This window comes from Aythya ferina (assembly GCF_964211825.1).
Source record: "Aythya ferina genome assembly, contig: HAP1_SCAFFOLD_365, whole genome shotgun sequence".
Lineage (NCBI taxonomy): Eukaryota > Metazoa > Chordata > Aves > Anseriformes > Anatidae > Aythya > Aythya ferina.
In genome coordinates this window covers 39,962-64,989 of record NW_028181202.1, presented here as the reverse complement: position 1 = coordinate 64,989, position 25,028 = coordinate 39,962, and the positions used below count along the sequence as shown (strand labels likewise).

General features: G+C 62.9%; 1 protein-coding gene and 1 long non-coding RNA gene across 2 annotated transcripts in view; both read right to left on the bottom strand.

Annotated features, from left to right (window-relative positions):
- Positions 1-401: 401 nt before the first annotated feature.
- LOC311429152 (filamin-A-like) overlaps positions 402-25,028 on the bottom strand; it is a 36,807-nt gene continuing 12,180 nt past the window's right edge. The window contains 29 exon segments of the mRNA XM_084540282.1: positions 402-850; positions 1,261-1,503; positions 1,945-2,163; positions 2,637-2,813; positions 3,550-3,682; positions 6,754-6,869; positions 7,974-8,111; positions 8,770-9,042; positions 9,665-9,787; positions 10,394-10,546; positions 10,660-10,863; positions 11,397-11,558; positions 12,210-12,383; positions 12,453-12,581; positions 12,669-12,809; positions 13,321-13,423; positions 14,413-14,660; positions 15,312-15,335; positions 16,172-16,361; positions 16,876-17,032; positions 17,299-17,422; positions 17,985-18,316; positions 18,967-19,129; positions 19,824-20,009; positions 20,631-21,228; positions 21,898-22,160; positions 22,801-22,918; positions 23,707-23,876; positions 23,957-24,047. Coding sequence (XP_084396408.1) covers positions 663-850; positions 1,261-1,503; positions 1,945-2,163; positions 2,637-2,813; positions 3,550-3,682; positions 6,754-6,869; positions 7,974-8,111; positions 8,770-9,042; positions 9,665-9,787; positions 10,394-10,546; positions 10,660-10,863; positions 11,397-11,558; positions 12,210-12,383; positions 12,453-12,581; positions 12,669-12,809; positions 13,321-13,423; positions 14,413-14,660; positions 15,312-15,335; positions 16,172-16,361; positions 16,876-17,032; positions 17,299-17,422; positions 17,985-18,316; positions 18,967-19,129; positions 19,824-20,009; positions 20,631-21,228; positions 21,898-22,160; positions 22,801-22,918; positions 23,707-23,876; positions 23,957-24,047 — 5,340 coding nt within the window. The 3' untranslated portion in view covers positions 402-662.
- LOC311429153 lies at positions 3,689-4,123 on the bottom strand. The gene is made up of 3 exons (XR_014688116.1): positions 4,097-4,123; positions 3,989-4,039; positions 3,689-3,884 (listed from the first exon to the last, which is right to left on the bottom strand). It is a non-coding gene; the product is annotated as an uncharacterized lncRNA (long non-coding RNA).

The following is a 25,028-nucleotide window of genomic DNA, read 5'->3' as shown; positions in this document are numbered from 1 at the left end:
GGGGGGGCTGTGACCCCACGCCCTATAGGGTTCATCCTGTAGGGTCACGTGTCTCACACCCTGTCCTGTGGAGCCCCCCCCATCTTCGTGTGTCACCCTTGTATAGGTCCCCCCCCCCCCCCCCCCCGGCCCCCCGTTTTGGCACTGCTCGACCCCCCCCAGGACCTCCCTCACCCTAACACCCCCACTACCCCACCCCAACACCCCCCCATAGCCCACAACCCCCCAGTACCCCCCCATCCTCCCCAATACCCCCCCATGCCCCCCCAACCGCCCCCAATAACCCCCCTGACCCCACTATCCACCCCCAATTCCCCCCCCAAACGCCACTATCCCCCCCCCACTACCCCCAATCTCCCCCCAGCCCCCAATCCCCCCCCCAGCACACTCAGAGCCGCCTGGAAGCAGAACAAGTTTTTATTGGGGTTCCTCGTCCCACCCCCTCACCCCCCCCACGAGGGGAGGCTGAGAGGAAGGGGGCAAGGAGGGGGGGGGGGCAGCGCGAGCCCCCCCACACGCCCCTATTACAAAAAAAAAAAAAAAAGAATAAAATAAAGAGAAAAAAAATAAAAAAATTGGCGTGGGGCGGGGGGGGAGCATAAAATGTGAAGGGGGGTGCGGCGGTGGGGGGTTTTGGGGTGGGGGGGGGTCCGGGGGGGTGCTCAGGGCACGGAGAGGTGGAAGGGGCTGTGGGGGACGTGCTGGTCGCCCCACTTGAGCACCAGGACGTAGTCGCCGCGCTCGCGCAGGAGGTAGCCCACGCTGTAGAGTTGGTGGCCCAGGTGCTTCACCACCAGCTCCTCGCACGGCGCCCGCGGGCCCTGCACCCCCACCAGCAGCATGTTGTTCCCTGCGGGGGGGGAAAAGAGGGTGAGGGGGGGTCCCTGAAAGAGTGGGGGTAGCCCCCAGGGGTTGGCCCTGCTGGGAGGGAGGGCAGAAGCCAAAGAGGGGAAGGGGCACAAAGCAGCCCCCCCCCCAGCCATTTAACCCCCCCCCAGAATTATTTAACCCCCCTCCCGAATCATTCACCCCCCCAAAGTGAAATAACCCCCCCCAAAATCATTTAACCCTCCCCCCAAGTCAATTAACCCCCCCCCAAATAATTTAATGTCCCCACAAAGTCAATTAACCCCCCCCCCACGAAGCCATTTACCCCAAACCAAAAAACCCTGAAATCTGGGAGGGACCCCAAAATGGGGGGAGACCCCAAAATATGAAGAGGACCCCGAAAGTGGCGGAGACCCCGAAATGGTGCCGTACCCGCCTTGCTGCAGTCGACGGTGAAGGAATTCTTCTGGCCCACAAAGGCTTTGCTGAGCCCCAGCCCCTTGGCCACCACCTTGGAGGCATCTGAAAATTTGGGGGAGGCCCCGGGGGGGGCCGCCCCCCCTGCCACTGCCGCCGCTGGGGGGGCCGCAGCCATCAGAGGCACCGGGGCCCCCCCCGCGTCCACCAGCACTGAGGAGCTCTCGCGAAGGCTGTGGCTGCTCACTAAGCGGGGACCTGGGGGGGAGAAATGGGGGAAAATGGGGAAATCGGCCCCAAAACGGGCCCTGAAAGGGGAGCGGCGCCCCCCAGAAAACACCTCAAAGGTTCCTGCCCCCCCCCAGGCTCAGCACAGCCCCCCCAGAGCCCTTCTGTCTTCTGAAGTGCTCCCCAAAACCCCTCCTGGCCCCCCAACCCTGCCCTGAGCCCCCCCATTTCCACCCCAAATGCCCCCTAAATCCCCTCTAACACCCCCTAAACCCCCCAAATCCCCCCCCCAGCCCCCCCGTACCGGTGATCTTGGCCTTGAAGGGGCTGCCAGCGATGTGGTGTGGCCCCCCAAACACCCCCAAATCCCCCCCAAATCCCCCCAACTCCCCCTAAATCACCCCCAAACCTCCCCAAATCCCCTCCAAGTGCCCTCTAACACCCCCAAATCCCCCCCCAGCCCCCCCGTACCGGTGATCTTGGCCTTGAAGGGGCTGCCGGCGATGTGGTGCGGCCCCCCGAACTTGATGGCGATGAGGTAGCTGCCGGGGGCCATGGGGGTGTAGGTGACGCGGCAGCCCTCGGCGCACTCCTCGCACTCCATCTTCACCTTGGAGGGGCCGTCGATGGTGATGGCCAGCGCCCCCGGGCCCGCCTTCGACGTGTTCACCACGAATTCTGCCGGGGAGCCTGGGGGGGGGACACGGGGAGGGTAAGGGGGGGTTACAGGGTAATTTGGGGGGGATTTGGGGGGGATTGGGGGAGATTTGGGAGGTTACAGGGGGGTTTGGGGAGGATTTGGGGGGATTTGAGGGGGGATTTGGGGGTTACAGGGGGTTACAGGGGGGTTTGGGGGGGATTGGGGGAGATTTGAGGGGGGTTGAGGGGGTTGGGGGGAATTTGGGGGAGACTTGGGGGGTTACAGGGGGGTTTGGGGGGGATTTCCTGACCCCACAAGCCCCCCCTCCCGACCCCATGAACCCTCCTCGACCCCATAACACCCCCCTGACCCCATAACGTCCCCTCCTGACCCCATAACGCCCCCACTGACCCCACAAAGCCCCTCCCGACCCCACAAGCCCACCCGAGACCCCCCGAGGAGCCCACCCCCGACCCCATAACACCCCCCCCGACCCCATAACGCCCCCCCCTCGCCCCCATACCTGTGGTGCCTCCCTCCAGGCCGGGCCCGTACGCGGACACGAGCCCGGGGTCCCCGGCCTGCCCCGGCTCCCCCACGCGCACCTTGAAGGGGCTGCCGGGGATGTGGGCGCCGTCGAACTTGACGTCGATGGAGTAGACGCCGTTCTCCCGGGGGATGAAGCGCACCGCGTACTTGTCTGGGGGGGGGGAAGGGGGTCAGCACGGACACAGCCCCCCCCGAGACCCCCCCGACCCCAAAAGCAGCCCCCGGGCTCAAGGGGGTCTCCAAAAGGTCGAGGTGTTGGGCTGGAGGGGGTGGATGGGGGAGGAGCCCAAAAAAGACCCCCAAGAGACCCCCCCAAACGACCCAAAAAAGACCCTCAAAAAAAGACCCTAAAAAAGGACCCTAAAAAAAAAATCCACAAAAAAAAAACAACAAAAAAAGACCCAAAAAAAGACCCCCAAAAAAGAAAGACCTTCCCAAAAAAGACTCCCAAAGAAGGCCCCCAAAAGGACCCCAAAAAAAGACCCCAAATAGACCCCAAAATGACCCAAAAAAGACCCCCCAAAAACCAAAAAAATACCCCAAAAGAAGACCCCCAAAAGACCCCAAAATGACTCCAAATAGACCCCAAAAAGACCCCCAAAAGACCCCAAAAAAAAGACCCCCCAAAAAATATAGGGGGCTCCCTAAAGCCCCCCCATGACCCACAGGACACCCCAAAACCCCAACACAGGGGTTGGGGGGGCACCGAGACCCCCTCCCCACCCCCCAAAAAGCTCCACGGGATGAGGAGCACTGCGCCCATTCCCCCCCACCCCATAAAAAAATCCCTCTACGGGGCTTTGGCGGGGTCCTACGGGGCGGGGGGGTGCGGGGGGGTTTTGGGGGGTCCCGGGGGGTCCGGGGGGGTCCCGGGGGGGTCCCCTCACCTTCGGTGACCTCGGAGATGTGGCACTCCTCCAGGGCGCCCGAGGGGCTGTGCACTTTGGCGTCCAGCACCCCCTTGGCCCCGTTGAGGCTGACGGCGAAGGAGGCCGGCTGGTGAACCTTCAGGCCCGACTCCTGGGGGGGCAGACACCATCAGGGCCGGGGGGGGCGCCCCCAAATACGCAGCGCCCCCAAAAGGAGCAGGGAGGGGGGAGGAAGGGGAGGAGAGAGGAGGTGTGGGGGGGAGGGGGGTCAAACGGCCCCAAAGCCCGGCCTGAACGAACACGGGGTCTTGCCATAAATAACCCCAAATCCAGGCCTAAATCGACCCTAAATCCTGCCCCTAACAATCCCAAATCATGCCCCAAATCCTGCCCCAAATCAACCCCAAAATCCTGCCCCAAATCCTGTCCTAAACAACCCCAAAATCCTGCCCCAAACCAACCCCAAATCAACCCCTAAATCCTGCCCCAAATCAACCCTAAATCCTGCCTCTAAGTCACCCCAAAATCCTGCCCTAAATCCTGCCCTGAATCACCCCCAAATCACCCTAAAATCACCCCCAAATCCTGCCCCAAATCACCCCCAAATCCTGCCCCTAAACCCTGCCCCAAATTACCCCAAAATCACACCCAAATCCTGAGTCTAAGTCACCCCAAAATATGCCCCAAATCAACCCCAAATTCCTGCCCTAAATCTTGCCCAAATCACCCCCAAATCCTGTCCTAAACAACCCCAAAATCTTGCCCTGAACAACCCCAAATCCTGCCCTAAATCAACCCCAAGGCACCCCCAAAATCCTGTCCCTAAACCCTGTCCCAAATCACCCCCAAATCCTGCCCCTAACAACCCCCAAATCAACCCCAAAATCCTGCCCCAAACCACCCCCAAATCCTGCCCCTAAACCCTGCCCTAAACGACCCCAAATCCTCCCCAAATCCCCCCAAAATCCTGCCCCAAGTAACCCCAAATCCTGCCCCCAAACCTGCCCCCAATCACCCCCAAATCCCGCCCTAAATCACCCCCAAACCACCCCCAAATCCCCCCCAAACAGTCCCGGTGGGGGGCGACCCCCCCAAAACCCTCCCCCTAAACACCCCTGGGGGCTTCCGCACCCCACAAATCCCCCCCATACACCCGGGGGGGGTCACCCCAAAAAACAACCCCCTGGGGGGGGGCCCCACACCCCAAAACCCCCCCAGAGGGGATCTGCACCCCAAGATCCCCCCCTGGGGGAGCTCCACACCCCGAGACCCCCCCTGGAGACCCCAAAACCCGGCTCTGGGGATCCCCCAAAATATTCGGGGACATGGGGGTGACCCCAAAAACCACGGGGGGGTCCCCAAAAACACGGGGGGGTCTCGGGGAGGGATTTAGGGTTTCCCCCCCCCCCCAGTCCCACCCAGCACCCCACTTACCTTATGGGGCCGCGGGGCTCAGCGGGGCAGAACGGGGGTCCCGGCCCCCGCTTTTGGGGTGCGGGGGGGGCCCTGGGGGGCCCGTTCTGCCCCGCTGAGGCCCGGCTGACCCCGGTGGCCCCCACCCCAAAAATTTGGGGGGGGGGGAGGGCTGTTAATAGCCTTTAAAAGAGGCACGGGAGAAGAGCCCTGGGGGGGCGCCCGGGCACCGCAGGGACCCCACCACCCCCTATGGAGCTGTGCTGACCCTACAGGCACCCCTAAACCCCACTGGGACCCTATAGGGACCCCTAAACCCCATTGGGACCCTATAGGCACCCCTAAACCCCACTGGGACCCTATAGGCACCCCTAAACCCCATTGGGACCCTATAGGCACCCCTAAACCCCACTGGGACCCTATAGGCACCCCTAAACCCCATTGGTACCCTATAGGGACCCCTAAACCCTACTGGGGCCCTGTGGAACTGGGCTGACCCTATAGGCACCCCTAAACCCCATTGGGACCCTATAGGGACCCCTAAACCCTAGTGGGGCCCTACAGGCACCCCTAAACCCCATTGGGGCCCTATAGGGACCCCTAAACCCCACTGGGACCCTATAGGCACCCCCAAACCCCACAGGGGCCCTATAGAGCTGTGCTGCTCCTTGAGACCCTATGGAGGCCCCACTAGAGGCCCTATTAGAGGCCCTGTGGAGCCCTAAGGAAGCCCTATAGAGGTTCTCCTGCCCCCGGAGGTGCTATGGATGCCCTATAGAGGCCCTATAGAGCCCTACGGAGGTCCTCCTGCCCTATGGAGGCCCTATAGAGGTTCTTCTGCCCCTGGAGGCCCTACAGAGGCCCTGTGGAGGCCCTATAGAGGTTCTCCTGCTCCCGGAGGCCCTATAGAGGCCCTATGGAGCTCTCCTGCCCCCAGAAGCCCTACAGATGACCTATAGAGGCCCTATAGAGGCTCTCCTGCCCGAGGCCCTATGGAGGCCCTATAAAGCCCTATTGAACCCTACTGTTAGGAATGTTTTAACAATTCATGTCCATAAAGAACAGTCCTGTCTGCCTCTGGGCCCTGCACTGGAGCCCCTCCTGCCCCGGAGGCCCTATAGAGGCCCTACTGAGCTGTATAGAGGCCCTATTGAGCCCTATGGAGGCCCTATGGAGCCCCTCCTGCCCAGGAGGCCCTATAGAGTCCCTATAGAGGCCCTATTGAGCCCTCTGGAGGCCCTATAAAGCCCTATTGAACCCTATGGAGCCCCTCCTGCCCCAGAGGCCCTATAGAGCCCTTCCAGAGGCCCTCCGGAGGCCCTATGCAGCCCTATAGAGCCCTATGCAGCCCCTCCTGCCCTGCAGAGCCCCCCGAGAGCCCCTATAGAGGTTCTCCTTCCCTCCGGAGGCCCTATAGAGCCCTATAAAGCCCTATAGAGCCCTATAGAGCCCTATGCAGCCCCTCCTGCCCTATAGAGCCCCTATAGAGGTTCTCCTTCCCTCCGGAGGCCCTATAGAGCCCTATAGAGCCCCTCCTGCCCTATAGAGCCCCCCGAGAGCCCCTATAGAGGTTCTCCTTCCCTCCGGAGGCCCTATAGAGCCCTATAGAGCCCTATGCAGCCCCTCCTGCCCTATAGAGCCCCTATAGAGGTTCTCCTTCCCTCCGGAGGCCCTATAGAGCCCTATGCAGCCCTATAGAGCCCTATAGAGCCCTATGCAGCCCCTCCTGCCCTGCAGAGCCCCCCGAGAGCCCCTGTAGCGCCCGTGGGTGCCGTGCCAGCCGTGCGGGGCCTTCTCCCGGTGCCTCACCTGAAGGCTAGAAACAGTGAGGCGCCGCGCCGCGTCGCAGGGCGAGGAGGCCGACACCACGAAGGGGCTGTCGGGGACGTGCTCCTCGTTGAACTTCACCGACACCTCGTAGTCGCCTGCGGGGCAGCGGGGCAGTTAACGGGGCGCTCATGGGGCGTCCTTAATGGGGTGTCATTAATGGGGTCCTTAATGGGGTCCTTAATGGGGTGTCCTTAATGGGGTGTCCTTAATGGGGTCCTTAATGGGGTGTCCTTAATGGGGCGTCCTTAATGGGGTCCTTAATGGGGTGCTTGGGGACAGGGGGTGGTAGTGGGGTGTCATTAATGGGGTCCTTAATGGGGTGTCCTTAATGGGGTGTCCTTAATGGGGTCCTTAATGGGGTGTCCTTAATGGGACTCCTTAATGGGGTGCTCGGGGACGGGGTTCATTTAATGGGGTGTCGTTAATGGGACTCCTTAATGGGGCGCTCAGGAATAGGGGGTTGGTAATGGGGTGTCATTAATGGGGTCCTTAACGGGGCGCTCGGGGATGGGGTTCATTTAATGGGGTGTCGTTAATGAGACTCCTTAATGGGGCGCTCGGGAATGGGGGGCATTAATGGGGGTCTCATTAATAGGGCACTCAGAAACTGGGTTCATTAATGGGGTGTCGTTAATGGGGGTCCCTAATGGGGTGCTCGGGGACGGGGTGGTAATGGGGTGTCATTAATGGGGTCCTTAATGGGGTGTTCGGGGATGGGGTTCATTTAATGGGGTGTCCTTAATGGGACTCCTTAATGGGGCGCTCAGGAACAGGGGGCGTTAACGGGGGTCCCATTAATAGGGCACTCAGAAACTGGGTTCATTAATGGGGTGTCGTTAATGGGACTCCCTAATGGGGCGCTCATTAATGGGGTTCATTTAATGGGGTGTCATTAATGGGACTCCTTAATTGGGCGCTCGGGAACATCCCTTAATGGGGATGAGGTTACCAGGATTAACAGGGATAGGATTAATGGGGTTAATGGGGATGGGATTAACGGGGATGAAGTCACCGGGATTAGCGGGGATGGGATTAGTGGGATTACTGGGGACAGGATTAGTGGAGACGAGGTTACTGGGGTTGGTGGGGATGGGATTAATGGGGTTAACGGGGACGGGATTAACGGGGATGAAGTCACCGGGATTAGCGGGGACGGGATTAGTGGGATTAGCAGGGTCGGGATTACCGGGCCCCCGTACCGGGCTCCTGCACCACGTAGGAGACGCCGCAGGAGCCGTCCTTGCGGTCCTCGAAGGCGATCTCGGCCTTGCTGGGCCCCTCCACGGCGATGGAGAGCCCCCCGGCCCCCGCCTCGCGCGTCCAGATGCTGAATTCGGCTGGGGGGGGGGCACGGGGGGGTCAGGGGGGCGCCCCCGGGTAGGTTTTGGGGTGCCCCAGGGGGATTTGGGGGGGATTTGGGGGCACCCCAGGGGAGGATTGGGGTCCTCAGAGGGCTGGGGGTGGCAACGGGGGGGCGTTGGGGGTGCCCTGGGGGGCTTTGGGGTGCCCCGGGGGGGTTTAGGGGTGACCCCAGGTGGGTTTTGGGGTGTCTTTGGGGCCTCTTAAAGACCCCAAACTCCCCTCTTTTCCCCCAACCTGCTGGGGCCGGTTTTGGGGCACCTTTAGGGACTTCTGAAGCCCCCAGCCCCCCCTTACCCCCCCCCAGGGACAGGCTTTGGGTTCTCAGGGCCAGTTTTGGGACATCTTAGGGCACTTCTGGAGACCCCAAGTCCCCCCAGGGCTGGTTTTGGGGCACATTTGAGAACTTTCAGAGACCCCAAATCCCCCTCGCATACCCCAAAGCTCCCCGGGGCACCTTTTGGGGCACATTTGGGGAGTTTTGGAGACCCCAAGCCCCCCCCATACCCCCCGGGGACAGGTTTTGGGTGCCCATAACTGCTTTGGGGACATCTCCGGGGACTTTTAAAGCCCCCAAACCCCCTCTTAACCCCCCCGACCCCATTTCCTTGAACCCCCCCCCACCCCAAAACTCACCTGGCACTCCGGCCTCGGCCCTCTCGAGGCCGGGCCCCCCGGCGCGCACCTTGTGGGCCCCCCCCTCGCCCAGGGGGCCGACGGTGAACTGGAAGGGGCTGCCGGGGACGTGCTGCCCCCGGTGGTCCTTGACGCTCACCGAGTGCCCCCCCGTCTCGCTGGGGACGAAGCGGATGCTGTAGGCGCCCCCCCCCTCGCCCTCCAGCACCTGCGCCGCCGTCGTCTGCCCCGAGGGGCCCGTCACCAGCGCCGTCAGCTCGTGGGGGCTGAGATCTGGGGGGGGGGAGAGACTGGGGGGTTAAAAGGGGGCTTGGGGGGGTTAAAAGGGGGTTTGGGGGGTTAAAGGGGGTTTGGGGGGGGTTAAAAGGGGGTTTGGGGGGTTAAAAGGGGGCTTGGGGGGGTTAAAAGGGGGCTTGGGGGGTTAAAAGGGGGCTTGGGGGGGCTAAAAGGGGATTTGGGGGGGCTAAAAGGGGGTTTGGGGGGGCTAAAAGGGGGTTTGGGGGCTTTAGGGGGCATTAAAGGGGGCTCGGGGGGAGTTAAAGGGGGCTCTGGGGGGGGTTAAGGGGGTTGAAAGGGGGATTTGGGGGGGGTTATGGGGTCAGGAGGGAGTTAAAGGGGGGGTTGTGGGGGTAAAAGGGGGCTTGGAGGGGGTTTAGGGGGCTAAAGGGGGGTTAAAAGGGGGGTTGGGGGCATTAAAGGGGGGGTTGGGGACAGTTTTGCCCCCCCCCAGTGCCATTTTGCCCCCACCAGGACAATTTTGCCCCTTCCCAGGGCCATTTTACACCCCCCCCGGGCCATTTTACCCCCCCCCAGGGCCATTTTACCCTCCTCCGGGACCATTTTACCCCCTCCCCAGGCCAGTTTTGCCCCCCCCGGGGCATTTCCCCCCCCTCACCGGGCATCTTGAGGCTGAGGTCGCAGGCGGTGCCCACGCTGGCCTCGGGGGGGGCGCGGCGGCGGCGCGTGATGCTCTCCTTCACCCGGCCCTCGCCCGTCACCTTCACCGAGAACGGGCTCCCTGCGGGGGGCGGGGGGGTCACCGGGGGGCAGGAACCCCCAGGAACCCCCAGGAACCCCAGTATGGCCTCCCAGTGCTCCCAGTTCCCCCAGTATGACCTCCCAGTGCTCCCAGTACCCACCGGGGACATGCTGGTCACCGAACTTGACGGCGATGATGTAGCTGCCGGGCTCGGTGGGGCAGTATGGCCCCCAGTACCTCCCATAAAGCCCCCAGTATGACCTCCCAGTGCCCCTAGCTCTCCCAGTAAGGCCTCCCAGTGCTCCCAGTACCCACCAGGGACGTGCTGGTCACCGAACTTGACGGCGATGATGTAGTTGCCGGGCTCGGTGGGGCAGTATGGCCCCCAATACCACCGCCCAGTGCCCCCAGTTCCCCCAGTATGACCTCCCAGTGCCCCTAGCTCTCCCAGTATGGCCTCCCAGTGCTCCCAGTACCCACCAGGGACGTGCTGGTCACCGAACTTGACGGCGATGATGTAGTTGCCGGGCTCGGTGGGGCAGTATGGCCCCCAATACCACCGCCCAGTGCCCCCAGTTCCCCCAGTATGACCTCCCAGTGCCCCTAGCTCTCCCAGTATGGCCTCCCAGTGCTCCCAGTACCCACCAGGGACGTGCTGGTCACCGAACTTGACGGCGATGATGTAGTTGCCGGGCTCGGTGGGGCAGTATGCCACGCGGCAGGTGCCGTCCTCCAGCTCCTCGGTGGTGATGTCCACCTTGCTGGGCCCCTCGATGGACAGGCTGAGCCCGCCGTACCCTGGGGACGGTCACGTCAGCAGGGTTGGGACCCCCAAATAACCCCCCAAAAAGACCCGAAACCCCTTAAAAAGACCCGAAACCCCCCAAATAAAAGGGCCGGGGGTCTCGTACCGGCGTCGCGGGTGTCGATGGTGAAGTGGGAGGGCTGGAAGGTGCGGCCCTCGCGCAGCCCCGGCCCCGTCAGGCGCACGCGGCTGGCGTCGCCCAGCTCGGCCTGGCTGATGGTGACGGCCACGGGGCTGCGCGCCAGCGGCTGCCCCCCCCGCGAGATGTGCACCAGGTGCTCGCCCACCTCCTGCGGCACGAAGGAGATGCCTGGGGGGACAAGGGGGGGGCGGCGGGGTGAGGAAGACCCCCCCGGAGCCGTGGGTCCGTAGCCCCATGTGGTCCTGTCGCTGTTTTTCCTGTATTTCTGTGCCCCCCCCCGTTCCCTAATTGCCCTGTCCCCGTGTTTCTGTGCCCCCCCCATTCCCCTATTTCCCTGTCCCTATATCTTCCTGTCCCCCCACCCCCACATTTCCATGCCCCCCTCCCCTACATCTCCCCATCTCCCCATCCCCATGTCCCCCCATGTGTCCCCCCATCCCCATGTCCCCATATCTCCTTATCTCCCCATCCCCCTCCCCCTGTGCCCCCCAACACCCCCATGACCCCCACACACACCCCCGTGCCCCCCCATGTCCCCACGTCCCCCCTGTGCCCCCCCTGTGCCCCCCATGTCCCTACATCTCCCCACACCCCCCCATCTCCCTATCCCCATGTCCCCATCCCCATCTCCCCACACCCCCCCACGCCCCCCCACGCCCCCCCACGCCCCCCACACCCCCTTATGCCCCCCCCCCACCCACCGAGGTGCCCGTTGCGCAGGCGTTTGAGCTGGCAGGGCTCCTTGCGGCCCGAGGGCGCGGTGACGGTGGCGGCCAGCTGGCTCAGGTCGCTCTCGCCGATGTCCAGCGGGATGTCGGCCGACGCGCCCACCTTCAGGTGCGACAGGCGCAGGCTGTCGTCCCCTGCGGGACCCCAGACCCAATTAGGGGAGGGGGCAGCTCCGGGAGCCTCGCAGGGACCCCTCGGTGTGGCCCCAAAGCTCCGGGGGCAGCCCCGAGGCTCTGGGAGCAGCCCCAGGCCCCTTTTAGGGACCCCCAGAGTGGCCCCAAGAGCCCAGGGGCAGCCCCAGGCCCCTTTTAGGGGAGGGGGCAGCCCCAGGACCCTCTTAGGGACCCCCCGGTGTGGCCCCGAGGCTCTGGGGGCAGCCCCAGGCCCCTTTTAGGGACACCAGGATAGGGCTGGGGACCCCCAGAGTGGCCCCAAGAGCCCAGGGGCAACCCCAGGCCCCTTTTAGGGACCCTCACAATAGGGCTGGGGTCACACTGGGGGTCCCCAAGAGCCTGGGGACAGCCCCAGGACCCTTTTAGGGATCCCCAGAGTGGGTCTCTCTCTTTTAGAGACCCCAGGGCTCTCCCAGGCCCCTTTTAGAGACCCCAGCCCCATTTTAGAGTCCCAAGGCCCCCCCCAGGCCCCTTTTAGAGACCTCAGGGCACCCCCAGCCCCCCTTTAGCGACCCCAGGCCCCCAATAGGAAGCTCCTGGAGCCCCCAGGCCCCCCAGGGGACGGTCCCAGCTCCCCCCCCGGCCCCATTCAGCCCCCCCAGCGCCCCGTACCGGTGATGCGTGCGGTGAAGGGGCTGCCGGCGATGTGCTTGTCGTTGTACTTGACCACGATGCTGTAGTCCCCGGGCAGCACGGGCAGGTAGGACACGCTGCAGGTGCCGTCCTGGTTGTCCGTGCAGCTGATCTCCGCCTTGGACGGGCCCTCCACGGCCAACGACAGCCCGCCTGGGGGGGGCTAACGAGTCAGGGGGGGGGCTAAATAACTCGGGGACCCCCCCGGGGGGCCGCACTCACCCTCGCCAGCGTCCTTGGTGTTGACGGTGAAGGTGGCCGGCTTGTTGACCGTGCCGTGGATGAGCCCGGGGCCGTAGGCGGTGACGTGGCCGCTGTTGACGTAGTCGACGTAGAACTGCAGGGGGCTGCCTGTAAGGAGTGGGGGGGGGGTATTTTGGGGTTAAAAAAGGGCTGTTGGGGTGTGTGTGGGGGCTCCGGGGGGGTCGTGGCCCCCACCTGGGATGTGCATGGTGTCGTAGCGGATGTCCATCTCGTGCAGGCCGGCCTCGGTGGGGGCGAAGCGCACGGTGACGGTGCCGTCCTTGTTGTCCGTGATGTCCGGCTTGGCCACCTTGCCCGACGGCATGCGCACCTCGCCTGGGGGGGGGCACGGGGGGGGTTAAATGGGGTCTGGGGGTGTGTGGGGGGTGTAGGGGGTGTAGGGGGGGATTTGGGGGGTGAAGGAGGGCGTGGGAGGTATCAGAGGGGGTACTGGGGGTGCTGAGGTTGTTTCGGGGAAGGGCTGGGTTGGAAGGGGGGGGGAAATGGTCTGGGGACCCCCCCCAAAGGGGACACCCCCCCATGGGGACACCCTCCCCCTCGAGGACCCCCCCATTTCCCCCCATAGCCCCCCCCCAAAGACCCCCTCCCCTATTTCCCCCCAGAACCCCCCCCACAGGACCCCCAGAAGCTCGGGGACCTCCCCAGGAACCCCTAGGGGGAGACCCCAAACCCCCCCCAAACCCCAGGGGGGGTCCCAAAACCACCCCGTGGGACCCCAAACCTCCCCCAACCCCTGGGGGGGGACCCCAAATCCTTGGGGGGGGGGTCCTAAAGCCCCCCCCCGAGCCCCCCCAACCCCGGGGGGGTCCCCAGAAGCCCCCCTCACCGGTGATGTCGCCCTTCTTGATGGTGAAGGGGATGACGAGGTCGAAGGGGCGCAGCCCGGCCATGTCCAGCCCGTTAACGCCCAGCAGGGGGCGGTCGGTGGCCTGGGGGCAGTAATTAGGGCGGGGTAATTAACGAGGGAATGCGGCGATTCGTTAGGGGACGGGGCGGTTAATTAGGGATGGGGTGGTTAATTAGGGGACGGGGTGATTCCTCAGGGGATGGGGCAATCAGTGAGGGGACAGGGCAATTAGGGACGGGATCATTAATTAGGGGATGGGGCAATTAATGAGGGGCAGGCACCTGACACACCCCTTACACACTCCCTGCTCACCTTACATACCCTTTACTCACTCCCTGCTCACCTTACACACTCTCTACGCACTCCTTACTCACTCCCTGCTCACCTCACAGACTCTCTACACACCCCTTACACACTCCCTATTCACCTTATACACCCTTACACCCTCCCTACTCACACTACACACTCCTTACACACCCTTTACACACTCCCTGCTCACCTTACACACCCCTTACACACTTCCTCCTCACCTTACACACTCCCTCCTCACTTTACACCCCCCTTACACACTTCCTGCTCACCTTACACCCCCCTTACACACTCCCTGCTCACCTTACACCCCCCTTACACAATCCCTGCTCACTTTACACACCCCTTTACACACTCCCTGCTCACACTACACCCCCCTTACACACTCCCTACCCACCTTACACACCCCTTACACACTCCCTACTCACTTTACACCCCCCTTACACACTCCCTGCTCACCTCACACACCCCCTTACACACTCCCTGCTCACCTCACACCCCCCTTACACACTCCCTGCTCACCTCACACCCCCCTTACACACTCCCTGCTCACCTCACACCCCCCTTACACACTCCCTGCTCACCTCACACCCCCCTTACACACTCCCTGCTCACCTTACACCCCCCTTACACACTCCCTACTCACCTTACACCCCCCTTACACACTCCCTACTCACACTACACCCCCCTTACACACTCCCTACCCACCTCACACCCCCCTTCCACCCCTGTCCCGCCCCCCCACCCCCTTTCCCCACTCACCATGACCTGGAAGGGGCTGTTGGGGATGTGCTCTCCTCCGAAGCGCACGCAGATGACGTACTTGCCGGGCTGGGGGGCGGTGTAGAAGACGTCGAAGGTGCCGTCGGCGTTCTCCACCACGTCCACGTCGGCCTCGGAGCCGTCGGGGGTGCGCACGGTGCAGGTCACCTTGCCCTTGCCCGCCGCCTTGGCGTCCACCGTGATCACCGTCTGCTCGCCCAGCTGGATGGTGGGGCCCAGGCCCGGCCCTGCGCGGCGCACGGGGAGGGGTCGGTGGGCTTCGTTTTGGGGAGGGGGGCGCGGCGGGATGATGGTTGGGGGGGCTCGGGGTGAAAAAAGGACATTCCCGGGGCCCTCTTCCCGAAAAAGCGACGTTCCGGGGGCTGCTCCACCCGGAATAATGCATTTTAGGTGTCCTCCCCCCAGGAAAAATATATTTTGGGGTCTTCTCCCCCCAGAAAAAATATGTTTTGGGGTCCCCCCCACAAGAAAAATTACATTTTGGGCGGTTCAGGATGAAAAAATTACATTTGGGGGGGATTCAACCCTAAAAAACTATGTTTTGGGGGCCGTCTTTCCAAAAAAACTACATTTTGGGAGTCCTCCCCCCAGAAAAGTGTGTTTTGGGGTCTCTCCCCCCCAGAAAAATACATTTTAGGGTCTTCTCCCCCCAAAAAATCTATGGTTTGGGGTCTCCCCCCTGAGAAAAACGATGTTTTGGGGGATTCAGCCCCAAAATGCTATGTTTTGGGGGATTCAGCCCCCCCAAAAAATGTGTTTAGGGGTCCCTTTTCCCCAAAATTCTACATTTGGGGGGTCTTCAGCCCCCAGAAAAACACATTTTGGGGTCTCCCGCGTGCACCCCCCCCCCCGCCAAGCGAGCCATGCCGTGAGCTTACCTAAGCCGTGACCTCCGATGGAGACTAGAGCGTGGGCGAGAAGGGGGGGGGGATTTGGGGGGAAATTTGGGGAGGGGGGAATATTTGGGGACGGGGGGGGATTTGGGGAAGGGTTTGGGGAAGGATTGAGGGGATTTGGGGGGGATTTGGGGTGGATTTGGGGGCATTTGGGGGAGATTTGGGGGGGGTTGGGGGATGATTTGGGGGGGATATAGGGGTTGGGGGGGGGTTGGGGTGGATATGGGGGTCGAGGGGGGTTTTGGGGGGGGTATTGGGATTGAGGGGGGGTTTGGGGGGGATATAGAGGGTTGAGGGGGGATTTTGGGGTGGATATAGAGGGTTGAGGGGGGATTTTGGGGTGGATATCGGGGGTTGAGGGGGGATTTGGGGGTGAATACGGGGGATTGGGGGGGGTTTGGGGGGAGATATTGGGATTGAGGGGGGGTTTGGAGGGGACATTGGGGACAAGGGAGGTTTTGGGGTGGATATGGGGGGTTTTGGGGTGGGTATAGGTTTTTGGGGGCGGATTTTGGGGTGGATACAGGGGGTGGGGAGTGCGGGGGGGTGGGCAGAGAAGCAAGAAATCCAGTGAGACACACGTGCCGACACCCCAACCCCCCCCAACCCCCCCAAATTAACAAAACATGCCCCAACCCCCCCTTTTAACCCCTAAAACCCCCCCAAACCCCCCCAAAAAACCCCTCAGTGCCCTGGCTGTGAGCGGGTGGCTGGGCGCGGTGGCTGCGTCCCCCAATCCCAAAGCCTCCCAAAGTGCCCCGAAGTGTCCCAAAGCCTCCCCAAGTGTCCCGAAGTCTCCCAAAGCGTCCCCAAAACGCGTCACCCCCCCCGGGGGGGCTCACCGGTGACGGTGCACTTGCTGGCGTCGCCGGCGGGCACGGCGCGGATGCGGTAGGGGGAGTAGGGGATCTCGTCGCCCCCGTACTTGATGAGGATGGTGTAGCGCCCCGTGGTGTCGGGCACGTAGGACACGGTGTAGGTCCCGTCCCCGTTGTCCCGGATCGACGCCTTCTTCGGCTTCCCCTCGGGGTCCTGGGGGGGGGCATCGGGGGGGGGATTATGGGGGGGTTACCCCAAGGGGGTGTCCTCTGGGGGTTGCTTTTTGGCCCTGTCCTGGTCTCAATCCTGATGTCTTTATCCCCATCCTAACCCCAGTCCCAAAATCTTTATCCCCATCCTAATCTCAACCCCAATGTCCTCATCCTAATCTCAATCTCAATCCTGACATCCTTATTCCCATCCTAATCCCAATCCCAATGTCTTTATCCCCATCCTGCTCTCAGTCCTGGTGTTGTCCCCATCCCTGGCCCCTCCCCGTGTCCCTAAACCCCCTCCCCAGTGTCCCCAAACCCCCTCCCCGTGTCCCTAAACCCCCTCTCCGTGTCCCTAAACCCCTCCCCATGCCCCCAATCCCCTCCCAGTGTCCCCAATCCCCCCGCCAGTGCCCCCAATTCCCCCCCCAGTGTCCCCAAACCCCCTCCCCGTGTCCCCAATCCCCCCCCCAGTGTCCCCAATCCCCCTCCCAGTGCCCCCAGTGCCCCCTGACCGTGATCTGCACGGCCAGCAGCCCCTCGCCCGCGTCCTTGGCGTCGATGGTGAACTCGACGGGCAGGCTGGCGGGGACGCCGGTGGTGTTCAGCCCCGGGCCGCTCGCCCGCACCTTGCTGGCGTCGTGCGTGGGCAGAGCCTTCACCTTGAAGGGGCTGAGACGAAAGGGGGGGTCAGACGGCCCCAAAAAGGCCCCCCCGGCCCTAAAAAGCCCCCTCTGGTCCCAAAAAGGCACCGTCTGGTCCCAAAAAGACACCAAAGGCTCCAAAAAAACCCATCCCAGGGCTGCTGTCCCATGTCGTGCATGGGCAGAGCCTTCACCTTGAAGGGGCTGAGACGAAAGGGGGGGTCAGCTGGCCCCAGAAAGCCCCCCCCGGCCCCAAAAAGGTTCCCCCCGTCCCCAAAAAGCCCCCCAGCTGACCTGCGGGGCACCTCCTCGTCCCCGTAGCGCACGGAGATGCTGTAGGGCCCCTCTCGGGACGGGACGTAGCTGACGGTGCGCGTCCCGTCCCCGTTGTCCGTCACCTCCACTGGCTCCACCACGCCTGGGGGGCAATGGAATGGGGTCGGGGTCCTGAGCGCCCCCCCCAACCTCCCCCCAAAGACCTCCCAAACCCCCCCAAACCCCCCAGATTTCCCCCAAACAAACCAAAATCCCCCCAAGAGCCCCCCAAACCCCCCAAATCCCCCCAAGAGCCCCCCAAATCCCCCCAAGAACACCCCAAGCCCCCCCAAATCCCCCCAAGAACAATCAAAATCCCCCAAGAACCGCTAAATATCCCCTCAAAATCCCCCAAGAACCCCCAAAACCCCCCCAACCCCTCCCCAAAACCCCCCAACCCTCCCCAAACTCCCCCAAGATCACCCCCAGGATCCCCCCAAACCCCCCAAACTCCCCCCAAATCTCCCCCAAATCCCCCCGCAACCCCAAAATCCCCCCCAAACCCCCCAAAACCTCCTCAAGAACAATCAAAATCCCCCAAGAACCCCCAAGAGCTCCCCAAAATCTCCCCCAAAGCCCCCCAAGGAGCCCCCCAAACTCCCAAAATCCCCCCAAGAACCCCCAAAAATCCCCCAAATCCCCCCCACACCCCCCTGCCCCCCCACCTTTGGGCCCCTGCACTTTGACATCCAGCTCTGCCAGGCCGGCCTTGCTGGCGTCGACGGTGAAGCTCTGGGGCACGTTGGCTCGCACGGCGCCCGCCGTCAGCCCCGGCCCCGCGCACTTGACCTTGGCGGGGTCCAAGGGGGGGGCCACGGGCACCTGGAAGGGGCTGCCGGGCACCGGGACCCCCCCGTAGGTGACGTTGAGGCTGTAGGTGCCGGGCTCGGTGGGGACGTAGTGCACGGAGCAGCTGCCGTCCTTGTTGTCGGTGCACGACATCTTGGCCTCCGACGGGCCCTCCACCGCCAGGCCCAGCCCGCCCGTGCCCGCGCCGCTGTGATATTGGGGGGGGGGGGGACACGGGGGGGTTACTGGGGGGTCCCCCAGGGGTTTGGGGGGGTGGGGGGCGAGGGGAGGGGGTGGGAAGAGCGGGGAGGGGGGTTTGGGGGGTTAGAGGGGGAATAGGGGGCAGTGGGGGGGGATTGGGGGAGGGATTTGGGGGCTCTGGGGGGGACACGGGGGGGTTATTGGGGGGGTCCTCGAGGGGTTTGGGGGGGGTGGGGGCGAGGGGAGGCGGTGGGAGGCGAGGGGAGGGGGTGGGAGGAAAAGGGAGGGGGTGGGAGGGGGGTTTGGGGGGAAAAGGGGAAGGTTTGGGGGGTTTAGGGAAGGATTTGGGGGCTCTGGGGGGGGCTTGGGGACACGGGGAGGTTACGGGGGGGGTCCCAGAAGGGTTTGGGTGGGGGTAACGGGGCACGGGAGGGGGGTTTGGGGGGTTAGAGGGGGAAAAGGGGAAGGGTTGGGGGGCATTGGGGACAAGGATTCGGGACGAGAGCCCCCCAACCCAAGCTTTTAAGGTGCCGGTTCCCCCTTTAGGCCCCCTCCCCGATCCTTTAGGGTCCCGGTTCCCCCTTTAGGACCCCCCCAGGAGCTTTTAGGGTCCCCCCGCCCCCCCAGGACCCCCCCAGTTTTGGGGTGCGGGCTCACCGCGTCTCGACGGTGAAGGTGTTGGGGCGGTTGGCGGTGCCGCTCTGGATGCCGGGGCCGTGGACGCGGACGCGCGCGGGGTCGCAGCCCTCGGTGACGGGGACGCGGAAGGGGCTGCGGGGCACGGCGCTGCCCCCGTACGTCACCTCCACCGTGTGCACGCCTGGGGGGGCGACGGGGGTCACTGGGGGGGGCACAAACACCAAAACCACAAACACCAAACCCCAAAACTCAAATCCCAAACCCCAAAACCCCAATCAGATGGCACCAGGGGGACCCCAAACCCCAAATCCTAAACCCCAAATCCCAAACCCCAATCAGATGGCACCAGAGGGGCCCCAAACCCCAAAACCCAAACCCCAAACCCCAGTTGGATGGCATCAGGAGGTCCCCAAACCCCAAAACCCCAAACCCCAAAAGCTCAAACCTAAGCCCCAAATCCCAAACCCCAAGCCCCAAATCCCAAACCCCAATTGGATGGCACCGGGGGGGCCCAAACCCCAAACCCCAAAACCCCAAACCCCAATCAGACGGCACCAGGGGGACCCCAAAACCCAAACCCCAAACCCCAAATCCCAAACCCCAATTGGATGGCACTGGGGGGGCCCAAAACCCAAACCCCAAACCCCAAATCCCCAAAATCCCAAACCCCAATCAGATGGCACCAGGGGGTCCCCAAACCCCAGACCCCAATTGGATAGCGCTGGGGGGGGGGACCCCAAAACCCAAATCCCAAACCCCAAACTCCGGTTGGATGGCACCGGGGGGGACCCAAACCCCATCCGGACATCACGGGGGGGTCCCCACACCCCAAAAACCCCAAACGGACGGACAGACGGACGGACAGAGGGACGGACCTTCCTCGTAGGGGGTGTACTCCACGCGGTAGGTGCCGTCGCCGCGGTCGTCCACGAAGGTTTCGGTGGTGCCCCCCGAGGGGTTGGTGACGCGCGCCTTCAGCTGCGGCCCCCCCGGGCCCCCCCCGGCCTTGCCCAGCGCCCGCGCGTCCACCTCAAACTCCGTCACCGCCTCCCGGAAAACGCCTGGGGGGGGGGACACGGGGAGGTGGGACCCCCGGCCTCCCATGGGACCCCCCAGGGCTCTGGTGGGACCCCCCCGGGCTCTGGTGGGACCCCCCAGGGCTCAAAATCTCAAGATTTTGGGGATGGGACCGGGAAAGGGAGGCTGAGAGTTGGGTTTGAAGACCTCAGGGGTCTCCTCCAGCCTCAAAAACTCTAAAATGCTAAAATTTGGGGTTGGGATGGGGTGGGGGAGGCCAGCGGTTGGGTTTGAGGACCTTGGGGGTCTCCTCCAGCCTCAAAAACCCAAAATTTTGGGGATGGGACCAGGAAACTGAGGCTGAGGGTTGGGTTGAGGACCTTGGAGGTCCTCCATCCTCAACAACCCCACAACGCTAAAATCGACGCCGCCAGCCGCGCTGCAGACCCCCTCACCCCCCCCAGCCCCCTTTTTCCCCCCCAACTCCCCCCATTTCCCCCCCTCCCACCCCCCCACACCCCATATTCCCCCCCCTCACCCCCCCACACCCCCTTTTTCCCCCCCAACTCCCCCCATTCCCCCCTCCCACCCCCCCCCAGCCCCCCTTTTCCCCCCCACCTCCCCCCATTCCCCCCCCCCAGCCCCCTTTATCCCCCCTCACCCACCTTTCCCCTCCACGCCGGGCCCGTAGACCTTGACGCCGGCGGTGTCGAGGGCGGGCTGGACGCGCACCTTGCTGGGGAAGTGCGGCACGGGCTGGCCGCCGTAGTGCAGGGTGACGGTGTAGACGCCGGGGCTGAGCGGGGTGTAGGCGATGGTGTAGGTGCCGTCGCCGTTGTCCTCCACGCGCACCTCGGCCCGCGCGCCGGCCTCGGAGGCGATGCCGATGGTGAGCTCGGCGCTGCCGGCGCGGCTGCAGTCCACGCGGAAGTGGCCGGGCTGCCCGGCCGTGGCGCCCTCCAGCCCGGGCCCCGAGCACGTCACCTTGGAGGGGTCGAACGGGGGGCGCACGGGGGCGCGGAACGGGGACCCCGGGATGTGGGCGCCGGCGAAGAGGATGTTGATGTTGTAGTCGCCGGGCTCGGCGGGCAGGTAGGACACGGAGCAGGTGCCGTCGCCGTTGTCCTGGCACTCCAGCTTGGCCTCGCACGGGCCCTCCACCGTCAGCCCCAAGCCCCCCGTGCCGGCGCCCTTGGTGTCGATGGTGAAGGGGGCCGGGACCCCCGCCAGCCCGCCCTGCAGGCCGGGGCCGAAGGCGCGCACCTGGAGGGGGGGAAAAGAGGGGGTTTGGGGGGTGAGGTGGGGTTTTTGGGGGGGAGATGGGGGGTTTGGGGAGGCAAAATGGGGGGTTTGGGGGGGTTGGATGGGGTTTTGGGGGGGAAATGGGGGATTTGGGAGGGGAAATGGGGGGTTTGGGGGGGAAATGGGGGGTTTTGGGGGGAAACGGGGGTTTTGGGGAGGGAAATAGGAAGTTTGGGGGGGAGAAATGGGTGTTTGGGGGGGAGATGCATGTTTGGGGGAAAAAGGGGGGGTTTGGGGGGGGTGAGATGGGGTTTTGGGGGGGAAATGGGAGGTTGGGGGGGAAATGGGGATTTTGGGGGGAGAACGGGCAGTTTGGTGTGGGAAATGGATTTTTTTTTGGGAAAAAGGGGGGTTTTGGAGAGGAAATGGGGTTTTGGAGGGGAAATGGTTTTTTTTGGGGGGAAATGGGGGGTTTGGGGAAAAAAAGAGGGGTTTTCAGGGGGAAAAGAGGGGTTTTAGGGGGGGAAATGGGGAGGTTGGGGGGGAAATGGGGGTTTTGGGGAGGAGATGGGACCCCCCAAAGACCCCAAAACCATGACTCCCCCAACCCCTGAAGCCCCCCAACCCCCCAAATACCCCCAAACCATGACTCCCCCAGCCCCCGAAGCCCCCCCAGCCCCCCACACACACCTTGGAGGGGTCGGTGGGGGGCACGGCCTCGACGGGGAAGGGGCTGCCGGGCACGGGGAGCCCGTCGTAGGTGACCTCGAGCTCGTAGGGCCCCTCCTCGCGGGGGATCCAGCGCACCAGGCTGTTGTCGGGGCTCAGCCCCGGCTCCACCTTGCAGGGCACCCCCTTGCGCCCCGGCCCCGTCACCTTGGCCCCCACCTTGCCCTGGCCCCCGGCGCCCTTGGTCTTCACCGTGAACTCCTGGTCCTTGCCCACCTCCGGCTCTGGGGGGGAGAGAAAAAAAAAAAAAAGGGGGGGGGGTGAGAGGACCCCAAAACGACCCCGCGGTGTGTGGGGCTTGGCACCAAAAGGCCACGGATCCACCCGGAAATGATCCACAGCTCTCGGCCCCAAAAGACCCCGGATCTGCCCCAAAATAACCCGTTTGTCAGCCACAAAAGACCCCGGATCCACCTTGGAATAACCTGTGAACCCCCAAAAGCCCCCAAATCTGCCTTGAAATAACCTGTGAACCTCCAAAAGACCCCGAATCCACCTTGAAATAACCTGTAAACCCCCAAGACCCCGAATCTGCCTTAAAATAAACTATGAACTCCCAAAAGACCCCGAATCCACCTTGAAATAACTTCTATAAACCCCCAAGACCCCGAATCCACCCTGAAATAACCTGTGAACCTCCCAAAGACCCCAAATCTGCCTTAAAATAGCCTATGAACACCCAAAAGACCCTGAATCCGCCTCGAAATAACTTCTATAAACCCCAAAAGACCCCAAATCTGCCTTGAAATAACCTGTGAACTCCCAGTCCTGGTGCCCCCCGGTCCCGGTGCCCCCCAGGACCCCCCCGGGACCCCCCAGGACCCCCCCAAAACCCCCCCAGGGCCCCCCCGGGCCCCCCCTTACTGTCATCGAGGCCGGAGATCTTGATCTTGCCCAGGTCGACGCTCGGGGCCACGGGGACGGAGAAGGGGCTTTTGGGGATGTGGTCGCCCCCATAAGTCACCGCCACCCCCAAATTACCCTGGGGGGGCACGGCCAGGTCAGGGGGCACCCCAAAACCCCCCCCGGGTAGGGGGAGCTTTGGGGTACCCCCCTGTGGGGGCTGGGGGGGGGATTTGGGGAGTGGGGTTTGGGGGGAGCCTGGTAAGGTGTGGTATTGGGGTGTGGGGGGAGGTTTTGGGGTGCCCTGTGTGGGTTTTGGGGGGCTGGGGGGGAGTTTTGGGGTTACCTGTGTGGGATTTGGGGAGGTTTTGGGGGGCTGGGAGAGGTTTTGGGGTGCCACGTGTGGAATTTGAGGTGCCATGGGAGGTTTCCCTCTAAGGTTTTGGGGCTTTCTATGAGGTTTTGGTGTTTCCCTATAGGGTTTTGTGGCCCTCTATGAGGTTTTAGGGTTTCCCTATAAGGTTTTGGGTTTCCCTGTAAGGTGCTGGGGCCCTCTATAAGGCTTTAGGGTTTCCCTATAGGGTTTTGGGGCCCTCTATGAGGTTTTTGGGTCTTCCTGTGAGGTTTTAGGGTCTCCCTGCGAGGTTTTGAGGCCCTTTATGAGGTTTTGGGTCTCCCTGTGAGGTTTTTGGGTCTCCCTGTGAGGTTTTGAGGCCCTCCCTGAGGGTTTTGGGTCTCCCTGCGAGGTTTCAGAGTCTCCCTGTAAGATTTTGGGGCCCTCTATGAGGTTTTTGGGTCTCCCTGTGAGGTTTCGGGGTCTCCCTGCGAGGTTTTGAGGCCCTCCCTGAGGTTTTTGTGTCTCCCTGCGAGGTTTTGGTGCTTCCCTACGAGTTTTTGGGGTGCCCCCGTGGGGTTTGGGGCCCTCACCTGCTGCAGCGGGGTGTAGGTGACGGTGTGGGTGCCGTCGTGGTTGTCCTTCACCTCCAGGTCCCGCACGGCCTCGCCCTTCCCCGGCCCCGTCACCTGCACCTCCAGGGGGGCCCGGCCCCCCGCCTTGGTGTTGACGGTGAAGTGGGTGGGCTTCCCCAGCTCCACACCTGAGGGGGGGGCACACGGAGGGGTCAGGGGGGGCTTAAACCCCCCCGGGACCCCCCCGAGACCCCCCCCCTGGACTCACCGGAGCGGCTGAGGCCGGGCCCCTCGGCCTTCACCTTGCTGGCATCGTGCGCGGCGTCCACGCGGACACGGATGGGGCTGCTGGGGGTGGGCTGGGGGGGGGACACCAAAATTAGGGGGACGGGGACGGGGACGAGACCCCCCCGGAGAGCCCTACACAAAGGGGGAGTGCCCCGGGATGCTACGGCACAGGGAAGGGGTGATTTGGGCCCAAAAAGGGGCGATCTGGGCCCAAAAATGGATGTTCTAACCCCAAAAAGGGGCGATCTGGGCCCAAAAATGGATGTTCTAACCCCAAAAAGCAACGTTCTGGTCCCAAAAAGTGACTATTCAGGCCCAAAAATTGATGTTCTAACCCCAAAAAGGGGCGCTCTGGGCCCAAAAATGGATGTTCTAACCCCAAAAAGCAACGTTCTGGTCCCAAAAAGTGACTATTCGGGCCCAAAAGTTGATGTTCTAACACCAAAAAGGGACTTCCCAGCCCCAAAAATGGGTGATTTAGCCCTGAAAAGGGACAGTGTAAAAAAAGGGACGGTGTAAAAAAGGGACAATGTAACCTAAAAAGGGTGTCCCTGGCCCAAAGAAAGGGATGCTGTGACCCCAAAAAGGGACACTCCAGCCCCAAAAATTGATATTCTAACCCCAAAAAGGGGTGATCTGTGCCCAAAAAGGGACGCTCCAGACCCAAAAAGGGACGATTTGACCCCAGAAAATGGATGATCTGACCCCAAAAAGGAACATCCCGGCGCCAAAATGGGACGGTTTGACCCCAAAAATGGACACTCCGGCCCCAAAAAGGGATGATCTGACCCCAAAAACAGACACTCAGGACCCAAAATGGGGACACCCCGCCCCCCCCAAAAAAGGGACGCTATTTGCCCAAAAATGGACTCTTTGGCCCCAGAAAATGACACTCCAACCCCCCCCCACACACAAAAGGATGCATTCTGCTTCCCAAAAAAGGGATGTTCTCTGCCCAAAGAGCAGACCTTCCCCACCCAAAAAGTGGCACTTTGCCCAAAAACAGCCAGTCTCCGCCCCAAAGATGGCTTTTTGCCTAAAAGTGGACATTC